Source organism: Humulus lupulus, chromosome 4 (assembly GCF_963169125.1).
Source record: "Humulus lupulus chromosome 4, drHumLupu1.1, whole genome shotgun sequence".
In the NCBI taxonomy this organism is placed as follows: Eukaryota; Viridiplantae; Streptophyta; class Magnoliopsida; order Rosales; family Cannabaceae; genus Humulus; species Humulus lupulus.
The window spans coordinates 221,024,950-221,049,383 of record NC_084796.1 but is presented as its reverse complement, the minus strand read 5'-3'; the positions used below and the strand labels follow the sequence as shown (position 1 = coordinate 221,049,383).

At 34.1% G+C, this 24,434-nt stretch overlaps 3 protein-coding genes across 3 annotated transcripts; 2 read left to right on the top strand and 1 right to left on the bottom strand.

Moving 5' to 3' along the window:
• Positions 1-12,205: 12,205 nt before the first annotated feature.
• LOC133832919 (uncharacterized) lies at positions 12,206-13,594 on the top strand. Its single transcript, XM_062263194.1, has one exon. It carries the CDS (start codon positions 12,206-12,208, stop codon positions 13,592-13,594), a length of 1,389 nt encoding a protein of 462 aa, XP_062119178.1.
• A 1,497-nt stretch (positions 13,595-15,091) lies between these two features.
• LOC133831228 (uncharacterized) lies at positions 15,092-18,105 on the top strand. Its single transcript, XM_062261440.1, has 2 exons — positions 15,092-15,573; positions 16,103-18,105. The coding sequence occupies exons 1-2, from the start codon at positions 15,570-15,572 to the stop codon at positions 16,501-16,503; spliced, it is 405 nt and encodes a 134-aa protein (XP_062117424.1). The 5' UTR covers positions 15,092-15,569; the 3' UTR covers positions 16,504-18,105.
• Positions 18,106-18,186: 81 nt separating this feature from the next.
• On the bottom strand, positions 18,187-21,172 carry LOC133831227 (vacuolar protein-sorting-associated protein 37 homolog 1). Its single transcript, XM_062261439.1, has 7 exons — positions 21,015-21,172; positions 19,600-19,821; positions 19,277-19,364; positions 18,949-18,988; positions 18,800-18,846; positions 18,585-18,705; positions 18,187-18,456 (listed from the first exon to the last, which is right to left on the bottom strand). Exons 1-7 carry the CDS (start codon positions 21,026-21,028, stop codon positions 18,293-18,295), a joined length of 696 nt encoding a protein of 231 aa, XP_062117423.1. The 5' UTR covers positions 21,029-21,172; the 3' UTR covers positions 18,187-18,292.
• Between the last annotated feature and the right edge of the window lie 3,262 nt (positions 21,173-24,434).

The window sequence follows — 24,434 nt, the reverse complement described above, 5'->3', positions numbered from 1 at the left end:
CAGAAGGGTGAGTTGAGGCTAAGTGTACAAGGTGATGAAGTGGTGTTCAACGTGTTTAAAGCCTTGACTTATCCTCGGGCCAATGACATCAGCTTTAGTGTGAGTGTCTTTGATGAGCAATGTGCAAGGGTAAAGACTACAGAAGAACCACTTTAGTTGAGTCTGATATCGAGTTAAAAGGTATGTAATGGTATCGAGGCCATCGAGTATGTAAAATGGTTGAATGCAGCGGGGAAAATCTACAAAAAGAAGTATGAGGAATTGGGACAAGGGCCCGAGCGACCTCTCCCATCTGTTGAGAAGCCACCAATTCTAGAGATGAAGTCGTTGCCAGAACACCTCTGTATGCGTATTTGGGGGAGAATGAGACATTGCCGTAACTATTTATGCTTCTTTATTTACTGTGGAAGAAGAAAAATTGCTTAGAGTGTTAAGGGCTCACAAGTACGCAATTGGGTGGACTTTGGCAAGCATAAAAGGTATAAGCCCCTTGACGGTGATGCATCGTAATTTAATAGAGGATGATAGTAAGCCTAGTATCGATGCTTCGAGGAGGCTGAATCCTTCGATGAAGGAGGTGGTAAGGAAGGAGATCCTTAAGTGGTTGGATGCGTGGGTAATATACCCAATCTCAGATAGTGCATGGGTTAGCCCAGTTCAGGCAATCCCTAAGAAATGAGGAATGACGGTAGTAAAGAATGACAATAATGAAGTCATTCCAACCTGTACGGTGACAGGGTGGAGAATTTGTATTGATTACTGTAAGCTGAATAAGCAACAAAGAAGGATCATTTTCCTTTGTCTTTTGTGGACTAGATGTTAGACAGATTGGCAGGCCATCCATACTATTGCTTTTTGGATGGGTATTCGGGGATGCCTATTGCTTCCGAAGATCAAATAAAGACCACATTCACATGCCCTTATGGAACATTTGCATTCCGGAGAATGTCGTTTGGGTTGTGTAACGCTCCAGCAACATTTCAAAGATGTATGATGTCCATCTTTTCGGATATGGTGGAAAAAGGTATTGAAATTTTTATGGATGATTTTTCAGTATTTGGCTCTTCTTTTGATGGGTGTTTAACTAATTTGGAGATGATATTGAAAAGGTGTGAAGAGTCTAATTTGGTTTTGAACTGGGAGAAATGTCACTTTATGGTGACAGAAGGAATAATTTTGGGCCATAAAATTTCAAGTAAGGGTATCAAGGTAGACCGAGCCAAGATTTCCACCATAGAGAACCTACCTCCACCGGATTCTGTTAAGGGTGTTTGAAGTTTTTTGGGTCATGCTAGATTTTATAGAAGGTTTATTAAGGACTTCTCAAGGATTTTGAAACCTTTGTCAACCTTACTCATGAATGGAGTGACTTTTAATTTCAATGTTGAATGTTTGAAGGCATTTAACATCCTCAAAGAGAAATTAATCACCGCACCAATTGTAGTATCACCAGATTGGGATCTTCCATTTGAGCTTATGTGTGACGCAAGTGATTATGCGGTGGGAGCGGTATTGGGGCAGTGGGTGGACAAGGTGTTCCGGACCATATACTATGCTAGTAGGTCTCTCAATGATGTGCAATTAAACTATGCCACTACCAAGAAAGAGTTATTAGCAATAGTGTTTGCCTTTGACAAGTTCAGACTCTATCTAATTGGTAATAAGGTAATAGTCTATACCGACCATTCAACGATTAAATACCTTATGACCAAGAAGGATGCCAAGCCATGTCTTATTCATTGGGTCTTGTTGTTGCAAGAATTCAATATGGAGATTCAGGATAAAAAGGGGATAGAAAATTTGGTAGCGGATCACCTATCGAGATTAGAGATTGAGAAGGGACAAAGTGAAAGTGAAGTTCAAATTGATGATAATTTTCCGGATGAGCAACTTTTTGTTGTAAGTGAAGAAGAGGGGGTGCCTTGGTTTGCAGACTATGTGAATTTTTAGCATCGTTTTCATTTATTTTTTTGTACAAAAACGATGTTATTTCGATGTCACTTTGATGTAATTGCGATGCATCTACAAAATTTGATTTTTTGGGAAAAATTATGCAAATTTGATGGAAAATCGATGCAATCTTGAAAACTTGGTTTTTTTTTTTGTTGCCAAAACAATGTTTTTTCGATGCAAAATCAATGCTTTTTCGATGCTCTTGCGATACAATCACGAAACCTTGATTTTTGGCCAAAATTATGCAAAATTGATGGTACATCGATGTTATATCGATGCTTTGCGCTGAAATTTGACGAAAAATTTTGGTGGGCCATAACTTTTTGCTTAAATGTTTGTTTTAGTTGAATTTTTTTTAATCATAGTATTTTTTTTTTAGATCTACATGTTTAGCATATTTAAAGCCTTAAATTTTTTATGTAGAACACAAAAATTAATCATGAGTGCACATTAATGGGAGGAGTGTTTATGAAGGGGAATTGTTTATCCAAAATATGCTTGGGAGCACATTAATAGGAGGAGTGTTTAAATTGGCATATTAAAAAAATTTCCTATGTTTTGATACATAGAACCTAAAATTTCCCAATGCAATTTATTGTATATTAGAATTTTTAGCATTTTTTTCAAGAGAAAAAGACATCAAATGAGACTCATTCAAAACTTGTCGTTTAATGCTCATTCTATTTTATTATTAACCAAAAGACATTTTTTTTAAAATTACATTAATAAACCTCAAAGTAAGGTTTTTATAATTAAGGAGTGGTAAGAAAAATTCTATTTCATACTCTTAAATATTTGAACAATATCATTTGTTAAGCATTCACATAAAAAAATGTAAAGAGAGTAAGAAAGATAGTTTCTGTTTGGTATTATTTTCTATTTTTGTTTTTAAAGTTGTCTTTTCAGAAATAAGAACAGAAAACAGTTTTATAGTTTACAAATAAAACAAGAGGTGTTTGATAATGTTTTCTAAAAATAATTTTTTAGTTTTATTTTTATAAAAAAATATTAAATAAAAGAATTAATATATATTTATAAAGAGAAAAATCTTTTAAAATTTTGTACTAATTAATGAGATAAAGTAATGTGGAAGAAAAAATAATGAAAAAGTAAGAAGAGAAAATTTGAGAAAAGAGAAATTGAGAAGAGAGAAACTAATGTAAGAAAAAATAAAAGAGAAAGTGACAAAAAAGAAAGTGAAGAGAGAGAAGTGAGGAGAGAAAAAATGAGGAAAGAAAAATGATGATATAGTAAGTGATGAGAAAGAAAATGACGAGATAATAAGTGATGAGAGAAAAAAATAAGGAGATAGAAAATAATGATATAAAAAATGAAAAGATAGAAAATGTGAAGAGAAAATAGCGAGAGAGAAAATGATGAGAGAAAAGATAAGAACAGAGAAAATGATGAGAGAGAAAATAAGAAGATAGAAAGTGGTGAGAGAGAGAAAAAGTGATGTGAGAGAAAGTGAGAAGAGATAAACAAATGAGAGAGAAAGTGATGTGAAAATAAATTATGTGAGATAACAATAATTAAAAGATAATTAAAAAAAATGTGAGAAAAAAAAATGTACAAAAAAAAAATTAAGAACAACATAAAACAATATTTTATTGTTCTCAAAATTTTCTATTTTTCTAAACTTTATTTTTAAAAATTATTTTTTGAACAAACATCCATACTTGTTTTAAAAAAAATTGTTGTCAGCTTTTAAAAACAAAAAATAATTTTGCCAGTGTCTGCACAAAATTTGCTTCGACTTAATGAGTGGTCAACAACACCTGTGACCTGTCGAAGGGGAGACTACTGCAGCGCAATGGTTACCTCCACCACCGGGTTGGCATTGTGTTTCTACTGATGTCTCTATTTCAAAGGATGACTCTTTTATTGGAGTTGTTTCCTGCAACTCTTTTGGAGAAATTGTGACAGTTGTAACTAAAAAGATAAGGGATTTGGATCCTACTCTAGCTGAAGGAAAAGCACTTCCTTGGCAGCAGAGGTGGCTCACTCTCACAAATACCCTGCAGTGATCTTCCAAAGTGATTGCCTATTGGTTGTAGGAGCTCTAGCCAAACGAAATGCTAAAGAAGTGGTTTGTCTTGAGGAGGTGAGAAGGAAATTTAGAGTTCTTTGCAATAAGCTGCTTCACTGGGATATTGTTAAAGTTCCCCATGAAAGCAACTATGTAGCCCATAACTATGTGAAATACGCCCACACCTATCATCTAGAAGGGGAGTTGGACTGGAAAAACTATCACAACTCGGTGCTCAACAACTACAAAGCGTGGCATCCACCATGACCAAGTTCTTTCTCCTCTGTTTCGTCTTGTTGTGATGATGTTTGTTATTTTAATTTTGTCTACTGTTGTTATGTTAGACTGATGCAGTGTGCCACTCTTTTTTACTTTTGTTTTCCTAGTATTGTTATTCTCTTCTAAGTTGTTCTTTTGTTAGTGTTTAGCTGCAGTCCTTGTTGCAGCTTTCTTGTTTTCTAGGCTTGTATTTAGGTTTGTATGGCTTATCTATGTGTTATTTTGGGAGTTTGCTGTTGGGACAGTCTCCCTAATGTTTCTCTTGCTCTTGTTCAATGAATTTGTGTTGTCTTGCTTTAAGCAAGGGTCACTTAAAAAAACGGTAGTTTTTTTAGTTAAGTCAAACACCTCACCTCATAGTTTCCTTAATATTTCACTTCGTAAATTTAAGAAGGGAAATTTGATATCATATGCTAAAAAATTAAACAAGGTAAAAAATTAAACCCAAAAAATAAATATAGGAAAGTTATCCTACTTTTTCAATTTCTTCCCCAAATTACCCCTCACTTTTCAACTTCCCCCCATTTTCTCTAACTCCCTTCTCTCTCCTCCTTCTCTCCATCTCTCTGTTCTATCTTCTTGTAAAATCCTTTATTGGCATTTTTGATAATAAAGACAAAATTAATTAAAAGGGGTATTTTCAAAATTAGTAGTTTCCTCTTTTGTAATATTTTGTGGTGAATTTCGAAAATTGGTAGTTTCTTGTTTTGTTGAAATATGTCTTTCTATATTCAGATTTTTAATTTATGTGTTAATAAAATAAATATATATATTTTTCTATAAAAGAATATCTTTTTCTTGAATTGGAAATTATTAGTATTTATTTTTTATTTATCTGATTTGGTTGCCCATAAATCGTGTACAGCTTGCAATCATAAAAGATATATTGTTTCCTTATTTATTTAAGGAAACTGAGTTGAAAAACTGTCCAGGTTCAATGAATCTGTTTGAACGGATTACGAGTCTGTTTGAACAGATTCTGACTTTCCTGTTTTGGAAGATTTTCCATTTATTGGATGTTTGATTTCTGATTTGTTTTCCACGACCTAAAGGGATTCTAAAATGTATATAATCTTTCTTAGGTCATTGGTTTTTCGATCATCTCTCTTAATATATTATTTTCCAAATATTTTTCAAGTTTTAGAGAGATTTTTTATTTTGTGAAGAACTTGAGTCCAGCAAGTTCTTAGTGGTTTATTCAGTGTACTTCTGTATTGTTTTCTTTGTGTTGATTGTGCAGGGTGAACACACTTGGACATTGGTCATCAAGCTTCGGGAGAAGTCTTGTTCATGAGTCACTTTTCGAGAGGAAAAGTGCAAGTGTTATGATTTGAAGGGAGTTCAAGATCTTAGCACTTCAGAAATTTGATTAGAAGTTTAGATTACAATAGTTGCGACAAATTCAACAGGGAGTCTTTATTTGTATAAGTCAATTTGGTTTTGTAATCATTTAGATATTCTTCTAATAAATTTCATTCTCTGGGCGTGGCCTCGTGGACTAGTAGCAATCTGCAAAGATTGCTGATACCACGTAAAAATTCGTGTGTTCTTTACTTTATGTTCGTTTTTATCTTCTGGTCACAAACTGTTTAAACATATCTGGTTTCTGTTCAAACAGTCTTGGTATCTGTTTAAACATTTCTGTAACAGTTTAACAATTAATTATTTAATTTAAATAATTAAGTTGGTAATCATAAAAAACGGAATTTTAATTGGTATCAGAGCGGTTCACTAAACTCCTAGTGAGATCTTGTGGTTATTTTCCGTTTGATTTGTTTTGTGTGAAATGTCTTTCTTTGCAGAAGGTAGTTCGGTGTCTCGACCTCCATTGCTAAATGACTCAAACTATCCATACTGGAAAGTTAGGATGAGAGCTTTCATAAAAGCTCAAGATGAGAAAGCATGGAGAGCAATTTTGTCTGGATGGTCACCTCCTACTGAAAAAGGTGAAGATGGAAGCACAATTGTAAAATCTGAACTTGTTTGGGACACAGAAGAAGAAAAATTATCCAACTATAATAATAAAGCTCTTCACACCATATTTAATGGTGTTGGAGAAATTTTTATAAAACTTGTTTCCACATGTGTCTCGGCTAAAGATGCTTGGACAATTCTTCAAACTCAGTTTGAAGGAACTGTAGATGTTAAAAGGTCTAGATTTATCATGTTACAAGCCAGGTTTGATGACCTTAGAATGTCTGATTCTGAAACACTATCTGAATTTTATGAGAGATTATCTGATATTTCTAATGAGTATTTTGCACTTGGTGAAAAACTTGATGATTCTGTTCTTGTTAGAAAAATCGTTCGAGTTCTTCCTGACAGGTTCAATGTTAAGCTCACTGCTATGGAAGAGGCAAAAAATTTCAGTACTATGAAGGTAGAAGAACTGATGGGGTCACTTCGTACCTTTGAGTTAAATCAAAAGATTCGTCAAAAAGACAAGCCAAGTACTTCCAAAGAAAAGGAGAAAGCCATAGCTTTCAAGAGCACTGAAAAGGAAGTCTCAGATGATGAAGATGGTGATAATGAAATGGAAATGCTTGCAAAGAATTTTTGAAAATATATGAATAAGATAGGAAACAAAAAATTCAATGGCAAGATGTCAAAAGGTAACCCTTCTTCTCTTAAACCTTTTCAAACTAATAAAAATGGTATTCAGTGCAGGGAATGTGAGGGATTTGGTCACATCTAGTCTGAATGTGCAAATACTTTGAAAAAGAACAAAAAAGGTATGATTGCTACTTGGAGTGATAATGACTCTGAAAGTAGTGAAGATGAGGAAGGTAATGTCGCTCTCACTTCTATTTTACCTGGTTCTAAATCTGAAAATGAAAAAATTGTTTGCTTGAATAATGTTTCAAAAGATGAAGAAAATTCTGATAGTGATGAATCTGAATTGAATGATGAGTCTTTGAGTGAATCTTACAAAAAGATGTATGGTTCATGGGTGAAAGTGTGTTCTGAAAATCGGTCATTGGTAAGCAAAAATAAAGATTTATCCCTTGAAATTAAACAACTTACTGATTTGAATGAAAATTTGGAAAAAGAAATAATTTCAAAAAATGTTGAAATTAATAAGTTGTCTAAAGATTTGGATACTCTTGAGAAAAATGTTAGAATGCTTAACCCCGGTTCAACTATTTTTGAGAATATACAGAATTCAGATCAAAGAAGTCATGTGGGACTGGGTGCTTCAAGTTCTCAAAAATCAAAGAAAACTGTCTTTATCTCGGCTGGGATGTTATCGTCTGATGTTCCTGTTGCATCCTCAGTGAAATCTGTTGTATCCGGTACTCGGTTTGTTCCAACAGAAAGGACACAGTCAGCAGGTAAATCCAATGGTAAACTCGAAAAATTCATTCTAATCTGCCATTTTTGTGGTAGGAAGGGTCATATTCTTCCTAAGTGTTTTACTCTTATGAATTTTGCTAAAAATGAATATTTTGAAAAATTCAATTATTTTGATGATTTCAAAAGAGTAAAAAAGGAAAATGTTCAATCAAAGAAAATATGGATAAAAAAGAATAATTGTTTTGCTGGTTTTACTAGTGAATATGATAGATCTGCTTCTTCATATTTTTGGTATTTTAACAGTGGTTGTTCAAGACATATGACAGGTGACAAGTCTATTCTTACAGACATAAAACCTATGCATTGTGGGTCTGTTACTTTTGGCAATGGAATTGAAGGTAATGTTCTTGGTATGGGCACTCTTAACTTTGAAGGGTTGCCTAGAATCAAAAGAGTGTTACTTGTGGAAGGTCTTAAAGCTAATCTTCTAAGCATAAGTCAAATTTGTGATCAAGGTTATACTGTTAACTTTGATAAAGAGAATTGTTTTGTGTTAAACAAGAATGGTGAGAATGTTCTTGAAGGTTATAGATCTAATGACAATTGTTACACTCTTCTGCCATCTATTATGTGTCAATCTGTTGTGAGTAATAACACTGATATGTGGCATGCTAAACTTGGTCACATAAATTTCAAAACCTTGAAAAAATTGTCACATGCAGGGAGTGTACGTGGTTTACCTAAGCTAGGTAAAGAATCTGATGGTAAGTGCAAGAGTTGTCAACTTGGTAAGCAATTGAAAATTACACATAAAAGTGTTTCTGACATAAACACTTCGAAAGTTTTAGAATTGCTTCACATGGATCTTATGGGTCCAATTCAAATTGAGAGTTTAAATGGCAAAAGATATATTTTTGTTTGTGTGGATGATTTTTCTAGATATACTTGGGTGGATTTCTTGAAAGAAAAATCTGACAATTTTGATGCCTTTAAAACTCTTTGCTTGAAATTAAAAGTTGAAAAAGATTGCAACATTGGAAAAATTGTTCGTATAAGAAGTGATCATGGTAAAGAATTTGAGAATTCTGTCTATGATGATTTTTGTAAGTCTACAGGTATCTCTCATGAGTTTTCAGCTCCCAAAACTCCTCAACAAAATGGAGTTGAAGAGAGGAAAAACCGCACTCTTCAAGAAATGGCTAGAGTGATGCTAAACAGCAAAAAATTGACCAAACGGTTATGGACAGAAGCAATCAACACTGCTTGCTATATCATAAATCGTGTTTTTCTTCGTCCAGGTACATCTAAAACATCCTATGAAATTTGGTAAGGTAAGAAACCAAGTGTGGCTTACTTTCATGTTTTTGGATGTGTTTGTTACATTTTGAGAGATAGAGAAAATCTTGGTAAATTTGATACTAAGAGTGATGAAGGTGTTTTTATTGGATACTCCACTAACAGTAGGGCCTATCGTGTGTATAACATGAGAACCCAAACTGTAATGGAGTCGGCTAACGTTGTTATTGATGATTCCAGGGATTTTTCTGAGTTTTCTACTAAGGAAGAAATTGAAAGGTTTACTGATGAACCTACTGAAAAACACGAAGAAGCTTGTGTCAGTGATACTACTGTTGCAACGTCTGGTCCATCTGTTCCAACAAATCGCGAATCCGATGAAACAGATTCTGGACAGACAGAAAAGAAATTTCCAGATATTATTTTGGATGAAGTCCAAAAGGAGCCATCAACCAGAGTTAAGTTAAATCATCCAGCGGATTTAATACTTGGAAATCCAAAAGACAGTATGGTAACACGAAGAAGGTTTAGTTATGTTGTTCAATTTGTTTGTTTCTTATCTCTAATTGAGCCTAAAAATGTGAAAGAAGCTTTAACTGATGAAAATTGGATTAAAGCTATGCAGGAGGAATTGGAACAATTTTTTAGAAACAAAGTGTGGATCCTTGTGCCAAGACCGTTGCATACTAATATTATTGGCACAAAATGGATTTTCAAAAATAAATATGATGAATTTGGTACAATCGTGCGAAATAAAGCAAGATTAGTGGCACAAGGGTACACACAAGTGGAAGGAATAGACTTTGATGAAACATTTGCACCTGTTGCAAGACTTGAATCAATTAGATTATTATTGTCTATTGCTTGCTTGATTGGTTTCAAGTTGTTCCAAATAGATGTCAAATCTGCATTTCTCAATGGGATCTTGCATGAAGAGGTATATGTTGAACAACCCAAAGGGTTTGAAGATCCCCATGCACCTGATCATGTTTACAAATTGGAGAAAGCTCTATATGGTTTGAAGCAAGCCCCTCGAGCTTGGTATGAGAGACTCTCTCAATTTCTTGTTTCTCATGGATACAAAAAGGGTGGAGTAGATAAAACTCTGTTTATCAAAAATATTAAATCTAACATAATTATTGCTCAAATTTATGTTGATGATATTGTGTTTGGTTTTACTTCTGACAATGAGGTGGAGGTATTTGTGAAGCAAATGAAAGAGGAATTTGAAATGAGCATGGTGGGAGAATTGATCTATTTCTTAGGTTTGCAAGTCAAGCAATTAGATGAAGGCACATTTATTTCTCAAAGCAAATATGTTAAGAACTTGGTGAAAAAGTTTGGACTTGAAAGTTCAAAGATTGCCAAAACACCAATGGGAACGACTTTGAAGCTATCCAAAGATGAAAATGGTGTCAAAGTGGATCCTACACTGTATAGGAGCATGATTGGTAGTCTTCTTTATCTCACTGCTAGTCGACCTGATTTAAGTTATAGTGTTGGTGTGTGTGCCAGGTACCAAGGAAATCCTATGGAGTCTCATGTTGCAGCTGTCAAAAGAATCATTCGATATGTTCATGGGACTGCTGATTATGGTATTTGGTATTCAAAAGAAACTAACCCTAATCTAGTGTGTTTTAGTGATGTTGATTGGGCAGGTAACACTGATGACAGAAAAAACACTAGTGGAGGATGTTTCTTCTTGGGAAATAATCTTGTTTCGTGGCACAGCAAGAAACAGAATTCTATTTCTCTCTCAACAGCTGAGGCTGAATACATTGCAGCGGGAAGTTGTTGTGCACAACTTTTGTGGATGAAGCAAATGATGATGGATTATGGGTTTGATCTTGACACTTTAACTATTTTTTGTGATAATACAAGTGCAATTAATATTTAAAAAAACCCTGTGCAACATTCTCGTACTAAACATATTGATATTCGTCATCATTTCATAAGAGAATTAGTTGAAAATAAAGTTCTTGTCTTGGAATATATTGAAACACATAAACAAATTGCAGATATTTTCACTAAAGTTCTTGATTCGGTTCGCTTTGATTTCCTCCGAAAATCTTTGGGGGTTTGTTCTCTTTAAATTCTCTTGTTATGGTGTTGTCCGCTTGATCTATTGTGTTTTTTTTTTGTTTAGAAAAATGTCAATCAATTTGAAAATTTTGTTGTGTGTCAAGCTGGATAATCTGTCTTGTGTTTATGAATCTTTGGTTGTATATTCTTGAGAGAAATTTAATCTATTCCTCCTAGGCATATTCGAGTAAATTAATCAATGTTTAATGTTTGAGCTTCCTTTTGTGTAGCATTGTTTCAAGCTCCTGTGAAAGAATAGAGCTACCTACATCAGTGTGTGAAAGCCGTCTTTTGAGTAAGTTGGAACTTTGTAATTCGGAGTTATGAAAAGGATACGCTACCATAGAAAAGGGCTACCACTGGTGTAGTGTGACAGCGTCTTCATGGGTTACAATTATTTTAATTTCGAAAAAGACTTATTTGTCATTGGGCAATGTTCCCTTGCATACACTGTTACACACTTATGCTTGAAACAATGCAATAAAAATTGTACACAGTTTATAAAAAAAAAAAAAAATGTGTGTAAGACTCATACATGTTGATTGATTTACTTAAGAATATGTGCTTGTGACTGAATTGTGCTTTATTTCTCTCGAATATTCGTTCTAATTTTTCATTTTCACAAGTGTTCTTATCTATGATTTACACTAATTCTTATTTTCATTTGCTTGATTTTATTCTTATCAGGATGACTCTCTTTGATCAAAGCAGATTTTTTTTGGGTTGAGTTTTTATTTTTGTGCATATATATAAAATAAAAAATGATAATTAAAAAAAAATTTGACAAGGAAATTCATGGTGGACCGAATCATTGTGGTGATTTTGTGAAATTATGCATTTAATTGTGTGATTTAATATATTCTTTGTCACCAAGGAATTTATTTTTGTCTTCTTTCTCATTTTGGAATATTATGATTTGTATCTTTATTGTCTTGTACCTTGTTTAGAATTGTTGATAAAAAAAAATAGGAAAGTGTCAATAAGAAGATCGTGTGGGGTATTTTTTTTGTTACCTTTTTTTGGATTGTCTATGTGGATCGTGTGCCTTCAAGATTGTTTCCTTTTCTTGTTTAATTAAAACAATTTTTTTAATAAAAAAAAGGGAAACCTCTTTTTGCCGTGGGTATTCATTTTGGGTAAGTAATATATTTAAAAATGCATGACATTACCCTATTTCTTCTCACCCACGATTTCACTCAGTTATCTCTTCTCCTTCTATATTTTTTTTCCTCTCATTTTCTTGTAAGTGTTTTTGTTTTCTCAGAGAAAAAAATGGTAAGAACTCATGGTGCTTCCTCCAAGAAGATCCCTGTTTCTCAATCCCGAAAGGTGCCATCTCCTTCGCCTCCTCCGTCTGTGTCAACAGCGCCTCCTTCTGTTCCAGCAGCTCCCACATCTGTTGGAAAGTCCTGCAAATCCAAGGCTCGCAAGAAGGTTTTTTCGCTCTCTCATGAACACCCTATGGTGTTTCCAGATATCTCTGCTGACATTGTTGCACCACCATCTGAAGTGATGGTGCCCTCTCGAGCCAAAGACCATTCTCCTCTTCCTTTTGATTCATCTTTGGAGGCTAGGGCAACATCGAAATCTGTTTCATCCTCTTCCAAAGCTGCTGCTGCTGGGTTGCTCAAAATGCCTTTGAAGCCGAGTCAGTCCAAGAAAAATTCTGTCACTCCAAAAAGGAAATTGGGGTTGGATGCGTCTCTTTCTCCCTTGTCTGCTGCCAAGAAAAAATTGAAAGCTCATCCCCCTTCACTGTCTTCCTCCGAATCTGATCCTGAGGAAGAAAAATCAGAATTTGAAGCAACCCATGATACCACATTGTCTGATGAAACGGTTCCTGACAATGCAGAATCAGAGGCTGAGTCTAATGAGCCAGAAAAAGAAGACATTATCCCCTCTGAACAAGAAGCTGAATCTGACTCAGACCAAATTGCATCTCCTTTGACATCCAAAGCTAAAGGGAAGAAACCTATTTCTGGTTCTACACCTTCTCCAAAACGTTCAGGTGTACATTTCAAACCTTATTCTTCCATTTTTTGCTATAATGATAATGCACGTGATATGGTTCTATATGCTCAAAGGAAATTTATCATTGAAAGAAATTATGTCTTGGGTGATCATCGTCCTTTTGGTGTGCTAACAATGCTTCAAGATCGACAATGGACAGGTTCTTTGGTTAAATTTTCTGGTTTTGTGGATAGAATAGTCAAGGAATTCTATGCCAATCTTACTAATGAAATTATTGAACCTTCATCTCCTCTGTATAACAAAGTGTTTGTTAGGGGCCATTGGTTCTCTTTTTCTCCTCAAGACATTGCTCTTGCTTTGCATCTTCCCCTTGATGTCGAAGATGATGTTGATGGTGCCTCTCTTGACAAGGACATGGTTATCACTGAATTGGTAGGTCAAAAAATGGTATGGCCATCTAATAAAGTCATCTCGGTCTCCAATCTCACCTACACTTATGCTGTTCTCCATAAGTTTGCCACAACAAATTGGAAGCCCACTTTTCACACCGCCACTATCTCTTTTGATATGGCCTCATTTTTGTACAAGGTGGGGACCGGTCTTGGTATAAATTTGGCTTCGGTTATTCATGATCAAATCATTGGGTTTCGCAAAGGTAACAGGAAAAACTTGAATCTTCCTTTTCCTTAAGTTATTTATAAAGTGTTGAGTATGCAGAAAAAAGATCTCCAACGTGATCAAGAAGACTTGGTGGCACCCACTACTGCTGCTTCCTACAAAGCCTCAGCCCCTCCTACTGAAGCCACTGCTGCTCCGTCCTCCAAGAAAGTCAAGCCCCAATCCCTGAAGATTGCCTCGGATGACATTCCTCATGCCTCCTCCTCTGTTGCCACAGATTCAGGACTTGTTGCAACCGAAATAGCTGTTGTTCGAGCCTCTGTTGATTCATTGACTGCTCGAGTGATGTCACTTGAAGGATTGCAACGTTCTGTGTTGGAAGCTGTTCAGTCTCTGTCCAAAGATCCAGTTGTTTAGTTTTCTTTTAATTTTTGTCCTTTAAACATTGATACTCTTTTTTGTTTTATGGTTCTTTGGCTTCTTTGAAAGACACAAAGGAGGAGTAGTACTATTTCCAAAAACCTGGTTGTTTGTCTGGTTGTTTGTTGTTTTGTTTAAACTCTGGACCTTCTTATTTTGAGGGGGAGTTAAGTCTAGCTTATTTACATGTTTGTTATAAGTTCATGCATGTTTGCAGGGGGGGTTCTTTCTCTTTACTTATCACTAACATTTGTGTTGCAGGTTTTTGAATTAATTCTGTCTATCAAATTGCCAAAGGGGGAGATTGTAAAATCCTTTATTGACATTTTTGATAATAAAGACAAAATTAATTTAAAGGGGTATTTTCGAAATTAGTAGTTTCCTCTTTTGTAATATTTTGTGGTGAATTTCGAAAATGGGTAGTTTCTTGTTTTGTTGAAATATGTCTTTCTATATTCAGATTTTTAATTTATGTGTTAATAAAATAAATATATATATATATTTTCCATTAAAAGAATATCTTTTTCTTGAATTGGAAATTATTAGTATTTATTTTTTATTTATCTGATTTGGTTGCCCAGAAATCGTGTACAGCTTGCAATCATAAAAGATATATTGTTTCCTTATTTATTTAAGGAAACTGAGTTGAAAAACTGTCCAGGTTCAATGAATCTGTTTGAACGGATTACGAGTCTGTTTGAACAGATTCTGACTTTCCTGTTTTGGAAGATTTTCCATTTATTGGATGTTTGATTTCTGATTTGTTTTCCACGACCTAAAGGGATTCTAAAATGTATATAATCTTTCTTAGGTCGTTGGTTTTTTGATCATCTCTCTTGATATGTTATTTTCCAAATATTTTTCAAGTTTTAGAGAGATTTTTTATTTTATGAAGAACTTGAGTCCAGCAAGTTCTTAGTGGTTTATTCAGTGTACTTCTGTATTGTTTTCTTTGTGTTAATTGTGCAGGGTGAACACACTTGGACATTGGTCATCAAGCTTCGGGAGAAGTCTTGTTCGTGAGTCACTTTTCGAGAGGAAAAGTGCAAGTGTTATGATTTGAAGGGAGTTCAAGATCTTAGCACTTCAGAAATTTGATTAGAAGTTTAGATTACAATAGTTGCGACAAATTCAACAGGGAGTCTTTATTTGTATAAGTCAATTTGGTTTTGTAATCATTTAGATATTCTTCTAATAAATTTCATTCTCTGGGCGTGGCCTCGTGGACTAGTAGCAATCTGCAAAGATTGCTGATACCACGTAAAAATTCGTGTGTTCTTTACTTTATGTTCGTTTTTATCTTCTGGTCACAAACTGTTTAAACATATATGGTTTCTGTTCAAACAGTCTTGGTATCTGTTTAAACATTTCTGTAACAGTTTAACAATTAATTATTTAATTTAAATAATTAAGTTGGTAATCATAAAAAACGGAATTTCACTTCTCTCGGTCAAATTTCCCAAAAGTCACCTTCATTTCTCTCTCTCTCTCTCTCTCGCTCTCTCTCTCTCAGACCAAAAAAAACCACCACGACTTGCAGTCAGCCGGACCTCCACCCACCACGACCTCAGCCGGACCTCCCACACACTCAACCGACCTCCACATTCATTTTTCTCACCCAAAAGCAATGGGTAAGTGTTTTTTATGCAAAATATTGTTGGCTTTTGTTATATTTAGTGTAAGTTGTATGGATCTACACATTATTGGTTGTATTTTTTCCATTTTGTGTTTTGAAATGAAAGTAGACTATGCTCCGTTTTCTGCGTTTTTTTCTGGGTTTTTCGTTTTTTTGCCATTTTTGAACGATAAATTGCGATTTTGTGCGATTTCTACCAAAGTCAGAGGTTAGGGATGAAACTATGCGACATTTGAACGATGTCATTGCGATTTTGTGCGATGTTATATGTGTGGCAAAAACTAAGTATTTTTGGGCGATTTTAGGGCGATTTTGTGGGAGACTTTATCTGTGTGCGATACTTGTGCAATTCCTGTGCGATATCATTGCGATTTTGTCTGTATTAATTTTGTCCAAAATTTCTTGCGATAGTTGTGCGACTTTGTGCGATGTTTTTGCGATATTGAACGATATGTGTGCGATTTTAAATTTGTACGACTTTATTTGTACTTTTTTCTGATTAAATTTTTTTTTGTTTGTGATAGATTCAACTGTATTTGTGCCTGTATTGTATGATGGTGTTTGGGCTGTCGAGGGTTTCAACTGGGTATTCAATTCCCCAACAAGTAAGACGTTGATGTTTGACATTGACACTACTCTGGAAAAGTTGCGTGAAGTTTTGTATGAAGAGTTGGATGTGGATCCTTTGGTGTATGAACTGAAATTAGAAGTCTGTTACATGTACATGAAAGGCACCAAGTTTCCGCCGGGGGTTTTAGTGAAAGATAGTCAACTGCGAGTGTTTTTTAGTAGGAAGGCAAAGATGAGTGTGGACAACTTGCTGCCACTATTTGTGACTAAGGCGAAGAAGAATGTGAATTTGGAGCCTACTCGAAGTGTAACCCCTCGAAGTGTGGTAGGGACCTTTGTCCCAGAAACTAATTAGGGGGTTGGTTTGAATGAGCAACTACCTAATAATATAGATGACCACAGAGCCGATATCGCATTTGATCATTTAGATGATTTCGATGGTCTCTATTACAACGATGATCCTGTGGTAGATTTGGATGAGGATGATGATGTGGAGCTGGAAGTTGATGGAGCTGTACAAGTACCTCCCTTGAGGTTGGAACTAACTCCAAGCAACCAAGCAGAGCGACAAAGAAGACCCCCTCGTAGTGAGAATCACCAAACACCAGGCACAAATACAGTTGAATCTGTCACAAACAAAAAAAATTTAAAATCAGAAAAAAGTACAAATAAAGTCGAACAAATTTAAAATCGCACACATATCGTTCAATATTGCAAAAACATCGCACAACTATCGCAAGAAATTTTGGACAAAATTAATACAGACAAAATCGCAATGATATCGCATAGGAATCGCACAAGTATCGCACACAGATAAAGTCGCCCACAAAATCGCCCAAAAATACTTAGTTTTTGCCACACATATAACATCGCACAAAATCGCAATGGCATCGTTCAAATGTCGCATAGTTTCATCCCTAACCTCTGACTTTGGTAGAAATCGCACAAAATCGCAATTTATCATTCAAAAATGGCAAAAAAACGAAAAACAAAAAAAAAAAACGCAGAAAACGGAGCATAGTCTACTTTCATTTCAGAACACAAAATGGACAAAATACAACCAACAATGTGCAGATCCATACAACTTACACTAAATATAACAAAAGCCAACAATATTTTGCATAAAAAACACTTACCCATTGCTTTTGGGTGAGAAAAATGAATGTGGAGGTTGGTTGAGTGTGTGGGAGGTCCGGCTGAGGTCGTGGTGGGTGGAGGTCCGGCTGACTGCAAGTCGTGGTGGTTTTTTTTTTGTCTGAGAGAGAGAGAGCGAGAGAGAGAGAGAGAGAGAGAGAGAGAGAGAGAGAGAGAGAGAGAGAAATGAATGTGACTTTTGGGAAATTTGACAGAGAGATAGAGAGAAGGAGGAGAGAGAAGGGAGTTAGAGAAAATGGAGGAAGTTGAAAAGTGAGGGGTAATTTGGGGAAGAAATTGAAAAAATAGGATAACTTTCCTATGTTTATTTTTTGGGTTTAATTTTTTACTTTGTTTAATTTTTTAGCATATGATATCAAATTTCCCTTTAAGAAATAGTTATTTCGTTAATATTTTGCATAGCTCTTTTTTTATTATTATTATTGTTAATTTGTTGGGTTCCAATTGGGATAATGCAAGTGCTACAAATAATGGTCGCATTTGTAAGTATAATTTTGTAATATTCTTATTGGTTTTGTAATCCATTTGGAAATTGTTTAATTAATTTGATATATTAAGTGATTTTGCTTAATTCACTTGACATTCTATTTAATCAGTGCCATTTCCCAAATCGACTAAGAGTGTTTGATTTGGAATAAGCAATTCTAATAATTTATAGGTTATTTGACACACTGCTAGCTTCTTAATGCAGTCACAAACCTTGCTACGAAACCATTCTCTAAATTCCTGATCTGACGAGTCTTTCTTTTCTTATACCATTTGGTTAATATAGTTAAATCCAAAAAGGAAAATACATAATTAGATTTTTTTTTTTTTTTTTTTAAAAACTGACACTAATTTTAGCTTAACACGACCATGTGAAACATAAATAACATAAGACACATTACCCTCCAATCACTCCTCTCCAAAAAAGGAGAGATTTATAGTTCATTGATTTGTTTGAAAAAAGCAAATCCCAAATTATTCAAAAGTGTACAGTCACAACCAGTTTAACTAACTGTATTTGTTCTAGCTGAAAGGTGAATGAGTGCTCTTTTGTGATAGGTAGTGCGGAGCTTTTTGTATTTCTGCACAAAAGCTCCAATATCAATCTCCTTTTCAAGGAGCTGCTCGTGCAGCGTTTCAGATTCTTCGTCCACCTTGTTCATCGCTTCTGCAAAACAAAACAAGGGTTTGGAGATCTTAGCATAAAAACTCAAAATTTGGATCATAACTAACTACCAAGTAGGTTCATGTCCTGATCTAGCATTATAAAACTTTAGATTGTCTCGCACTACATACCTTTAAGCCTTTGAAAGAGGGAAGCAGGAGAACAGAGCTTTAACGTTTCTTCCTTTTGCCTCTCTAGTTCATTTAATTTCTCCTGAGCAGTAGCCAGTTCGGTGGTTCTGATAATTCTGCACTGTGACCACAAAATAAGAGAAGAAGTTTCACCATCAGAAGTCAGAACATCTAAGAGAAATTACTGGAGAAAGAAGAGCATAAACCAAATTTACCTGGTTTCTGAGCTCCATAATACGTGGCTCCTTTTCCAAGTTTTCTCCTGAAAAAAACACACATCTTATAATTTGTTTACCTAGGAAGTAATAAAACTGAGGAAGCAAAAATATGTACATCAATTTCAACCATATGTACAATAACTTACTTGCTAACTGCAGAGTTTCTTTCCGGAGTTCATCTCGTAGCTGATGACAGTCAATTCAAAAGATGATTAAGAACAAAAAACAAAAACATTCTAACAGTGAAACTCAAAAAAGGAAACAAAAAAAGTTTTGCAACTACCACTATACATCATATTTAGGACCAATTTCTTTGCCAAATAGAAACAAATATATATATATATATATATATAACAAAGCAAATTTATTGATGTCAACAATTGAAGAAACGCATCCCATACAGGTGTAGTTTTTGTCTAGTGAAATTATACACCTACAGGTTACAGCAGAAATGAGGCAGTCAAGCTAACTTACATTGTTTTGAATTTTAACCTGATCCAGGGACAACAGGAACTGATGGTATGCATCCTTGTCAGACAAAAGCTTCCGCAACTCATCAACACTAAAACAATTCACAAATAAACAATAAATGACTGATAAATATTGAAAAATTTACTGCTTTGCAAGCATAATTGAAAGAAGGGAGTGGGAAACTAAAATGTCCTAAACATCACAGAATTCACCAGAACATGGCTTTTGCCTTCTATTATAAAGACTTACTAGTACACGTTCAAATAAAGATGAAAAAAAAACTTTCAAATGCATACTAAAAGAAACCTTTAGAAACATGATCCTACCTTTTATCCTTCAGGACAGCAATTATACCTGCTGCTTCAGCAGGTGAAACATGTGCCGGAGACTGTGGCCTGTCAGTAGGCCTTTGTGAACTGAAGCTGCTGGAAGACATGGTCCTAGGTGTTTCAGGGCGAGATGAACTCGGGGAGCTAACAGATGGAGGATACCAGGACTGTGTAGAGCTATCTTGTTGATGGGGCTGAGACTGTTGCTCCTGTGATCCCCTGCAGAATAACACATGACATTAATTAAACAACTACAGCTTAGAAAATAAATACAAAAATATAGCACTGAAGAAAGTAACAGCAGATCAAAATGTCCCTTAGAAACAAAAGAGTCCTACTTGTAGCTACTTCTTGCAGAACATTTGCCATTAATTATTTTAGAGCAAATTGACCTTTAAAAGCAAAACTGCCACTAATCTATTTTAAACTGTGTAAACAGTCATCAGTCATTACTAAAAGCAATCCCATTATTTGTAAATATATATACATATACATCTCTCTACTTTGGTTAGAGAAGTTGGAATGATATTTGGAGGCTAGAAGAAATGAAACACCGGCTATTCTAAGGTTAAGAGCCTCCAAAAGGACCAAAACACTGATTTATTGACTGCACAAGAAGCACCTGTACTATGATCCAATGAGAATTGATCTTTAGGGCGAATGACAGGGCACCCTCTAGAGATCCTACAAGTTTTCAAAACCACCATGTTTGCATAGCCCTTTTATAATTCCATGAAAACAAAAAATGCATTGAACCAGAATGAAGCGCTCGCTTTACATTTGCTGAATTCAAAGGTCTCTTTTGTCAGTTTTATTAGAAGAAAATATAATTGTTGACATCATTCATAAATTTAAATCACGGTAAACCTCAATTTAAGTAACATGAGTCACAACAACTACAAACATATTAATCACAGGACTACAAGAGATTATTTATAGGAGGAAAAAAAAACGAGAACTATGATACTTTATGGATTAAGTATAGCTCAAGAGATATTAATAAATAAGTAAATGATCAGACAATGAATTCAAAATAATCCAACTACAAATTAGAATTGATCAACAGACGAAAACTCTGTGAATTGCAAAAAGACCAATTCGTTTTGCAAAATCAGTGATCAGGAACAGTAGAAAAACTATCAAACACCGTTAGCAAGCGTGTACAATCGAAAATTCACCGCCAAAAAAAATGCGCTTGATAACCCACCCAATTAATAAAATTCTCAAATTAAATCAGCAACAAAGAAAGTCGTCGCAGCAAAGTTAATAATAGTAGAAAAAACAAAATCAAAACCTAAAAGAAAAAACAAAACAAATGACTTAGGCATCAAAATTCAACTAATCAATGGCGATGGATCGTAAGTTTTCGAAGCGCATTAAACCCTAAGCTATCAAAAGAAAAAAAAAAGTACCAAAATCTGAACATGATTGGAGGAGCTCCGGTGAGTTGACTCAGATGGAGAATCGAAAGCCTTGGAATGGAAGGAAAGTGATGAGAATCGAAGGAAGAAGGGCACTAAATTTAAATTTAATTGAATTAATTTTCTTTGATATTAATAATGTTTGAATTATTAGCAAATTTATTATTAGGCTTTTCTCAATTCGCTTACGAATGTACAGTGCGTACGGTTACTCTTTACTGTTGAAAATAACCGGTGCGGTACGCGTAAAGAAGGACCACCGAACCGAAAATGCCACGAAAAAGCAGCACTAACATATTTCGTCACTTTTATGTTTTAATTTTGATATTTACCCTTTGCTCCCTTTTCTCAAAAGTCCACAAATTGATTTTCATTCATTTAAATATATATATATATACTAGGTATAAAATACGTGCACGTTATATTTTATATTTGTATTTTTTATGGGTAGAACACGATGCTTCCATTTGGTGCCTTGTTATACGCTTGTATATATAATGATTTTGTAAAAGTTTCATGGATGAAATCAAACTGTATTTCTTCAACAATTTCTGCAAGAGAAATAAACCTCATATTTTTTTGTTTCAAAGTGTATTAATTCAGCACTTTTGGTAGGTGTAATTGATATGAGAGTATATTTCAGGAGGTATTTTTAATTATTTGAGAGTTTATAATGATGAAAGTGGAGGTTTGATGAGATAATGATTTTTATCATGGCTGTAAATGCCATTGGTTGTGTCTTATGGTAATGGTTGTATATTTCTTAACAGATGCATTGCTTGACTAAATTATAGATTCTGTTAAAGTGTTAATAACCAACTGTTAAGTAGTACTAAAATCTGTTAAATCATACCAAAATCCGTTAAATACAAAACACCGTTAGATAGCCATTTATATAATAGGTAAGATACAATATACATTTGCTTGTATTTATTTTATATTATTTTTAATTATCATATAAATTTTAAATAAATAAAAAATATCATAAAAATAGATAATGTATGACATAAATATATTAAAAAATTAGGGCTAAATATTGTCTATAATTTTAATAAAATCAGTTCATTTTTTCTTCTTCAATATATAATAGAATGAATTACAGTTCTATAGTATATATAAATATTTATATTAATAATCTTTATTTATATGACATCTAAACATAATATTGACATAGATATATATTTACATGGCTACATGATATATATATAAATTACAATAATATTTAAAAAGAAATTAATAATAGAATAAAATAATAATAGAAAAAGTCATAGTGTAGAGTAGAGTAGTATACATGCATCAACTACTTTTCGTTTCTAATGTAATTCACAATGTCATTTAGTGAATTTGATGAAGAAAAGAGCTTCAATCATATTAATATTGTACATGGATTTTAAATTTAAGTTTGTTGCTAGTTTTTTTTTTAAAAAAAAGTTTGTTTCTAGTTAATAGTAGATTATATTATGTTGTATGTTTAATATAATATTATTCTAATAAGTGAAGTTTAAGTTTAAGTTTAATTAATTTTTTTAAGTTATAAAATATATGATTTTATTATTTTTTAAATAATTATCATTGTAAAATGTCTCAAAAACATATTATTTTAATTTGATTTATGTTTAAATCATGTTTACAATTGACAGTTAAATATAATAATATTCTGTTATATATAAGAATATTCCGTTAAAGATAACGAAAAATAAATAAAAAAACCGTTAAAACAAAAAAAAATTCGTTATCTGCACACTTATTATATAGAAGAGATATCTATATTTAAATGAGAGCTTCAAGGAGATGACGTGTCACTTAATTGTTTTAAAGCACTTTATATATATTTTTTAATCTAATTTTTTATTCATTTTATAGATTATAATAATATAGTAATTTAAAAAAATGTAAGTAGTTACCTGTGTTGACGTCGTTTTTTGTCAACTTAAATCTGAAGAGCACTAAATAAAGATTCAGAAAATAGGAAAAGAATAGTAGGATTTTTACGTGGTTCAGCAGTTAAAATCTGGCTAATCCACGAGCCAATATTATTAATTCGTAATACTCTCAAAGCTTTCTCAGATCAATTCAACATACTATTCTCTATACAATATTCTGCATGTCTACAAATAAAATTCCTCAGGCTATTTATAGACCTAGTTGACAAAATATCTTCCCCTTACTTCGGGAAGTTACAATCAATTATACAGATTTGAAATAAATGTAAATTAATACATTAAATACATAATATCTCATGATAGTTGGGATTTAATACCAGAAAACAACAAATCCCTAAGGAATAGGGATCTCCTAATAGTTGTTGTGTGCAAAACGCGTTGCTGACCTTGAACGCAAGGTTAACGTGCCTTCGAGATCGACCAACACTTCGAGCTTGTTATTCTAGTCAGCCTCCTCCTTAACCAGTGATTTCATCGAGCTCAATCTTCGAAGACCAATATCTTTGAGCTTGCAACTAAGACTCGAATAACACCCATAGGCATCGGAGAAGATTCATTCTTTCGAGCTTAATGCTTAAGCTCGAGCCTTTTAAACTTGTGCTCGATCGGCAACTGATTAGTGCTCAAAAATGCAAATTTATCAGTTTTAAAGTGTAAAATAAATTAAGTTTTAATTAATATTTTCATGAATTTATTATAATATATTTTATAATTAAAAATATTAATTTTAAATTTAATTTGTGTTTAATTTTCAAGAAATAAATTGCATTTGGACATTAATAAAAAAAGAGAACAAAGAAATAGTTAAAATTGAAAAAGAAAATGAAGGAAATGGCATTTTTGAAAGAATTTGGCCCAAACCGAAGCTCCAAGCCCAGACCCAGCTCTTATTTCCTCTCCCCCCCAGCTGCCAGGTGTCGTGCTCCCTTCGTGCCACGTGTCCAGGTTCCTTGCTCCTCCTTGCGCCACGTGTCCAGGCCATCCTAATTTTCCTTCATCACCAAGCCTCCAAGTCCAACGTCAAATACAGCCCAAGCCTTCTTCAACGTGACCATCTCTTTCCTCTCTTCCCTTCAGCCCCACGGCTCCAGCAGGCCCAACAACGCATATGAAGGCCCAACCAATTTCAACCTTCCAGCAGCTCAAATGCCCCAACGTGACCAGCCCAGCTCCTACTTTCACCAACTCACGCACAAGCCCAGTTCGGCCCAAAGAGCCCAGCTGCCCAACAGCTCAGCAGCCTACCTACGTGTCACATTTTCATTGGCTGGAAATGGGTCAAAACCCTCTTGTGTCACCAGCCACTTTCAACCCATGTTTTGTGGGTATTGGGCTTTGCAAAATTGCTATTTTGAGCTTTAAAGCTCATGTTTTTGTGGTATTTTAAAAAAAGGGGAAAATGACCATACACCAAAATAGCTAGGTTAATATTAATAATAAGATTTGATTTTTCAAAATCATATTTTAT

Excerpts from the sequence above, each read along its gene's own strand:
- LOC133832919 (XM_062263194.1), top strand. The coding sequence starts at position 12,206 with ATGGTAAGAACTCATGGTGCTTCCTCCAAGAAGATCCCTGTTTCTCAA.
- LOC133831227 (XM_062261439.1), bottom strand. Across the intron at positions 19,365-19,599 it reads GCTGTCCTGAAGGATAAAAG|TGTTGATGAGTTGCGGAAGC; the intron begins GTAGGATCATGT and ends GAATTGTTTTAG. Across the intron at positions 18,457-18,584 it reads CCTCTTTCAAAGGCTTAAAG|AAGCGATGAACAAGGTGGAC; the intron begins GTATGTAGTGCG and ends TTTGTTTTGCAG.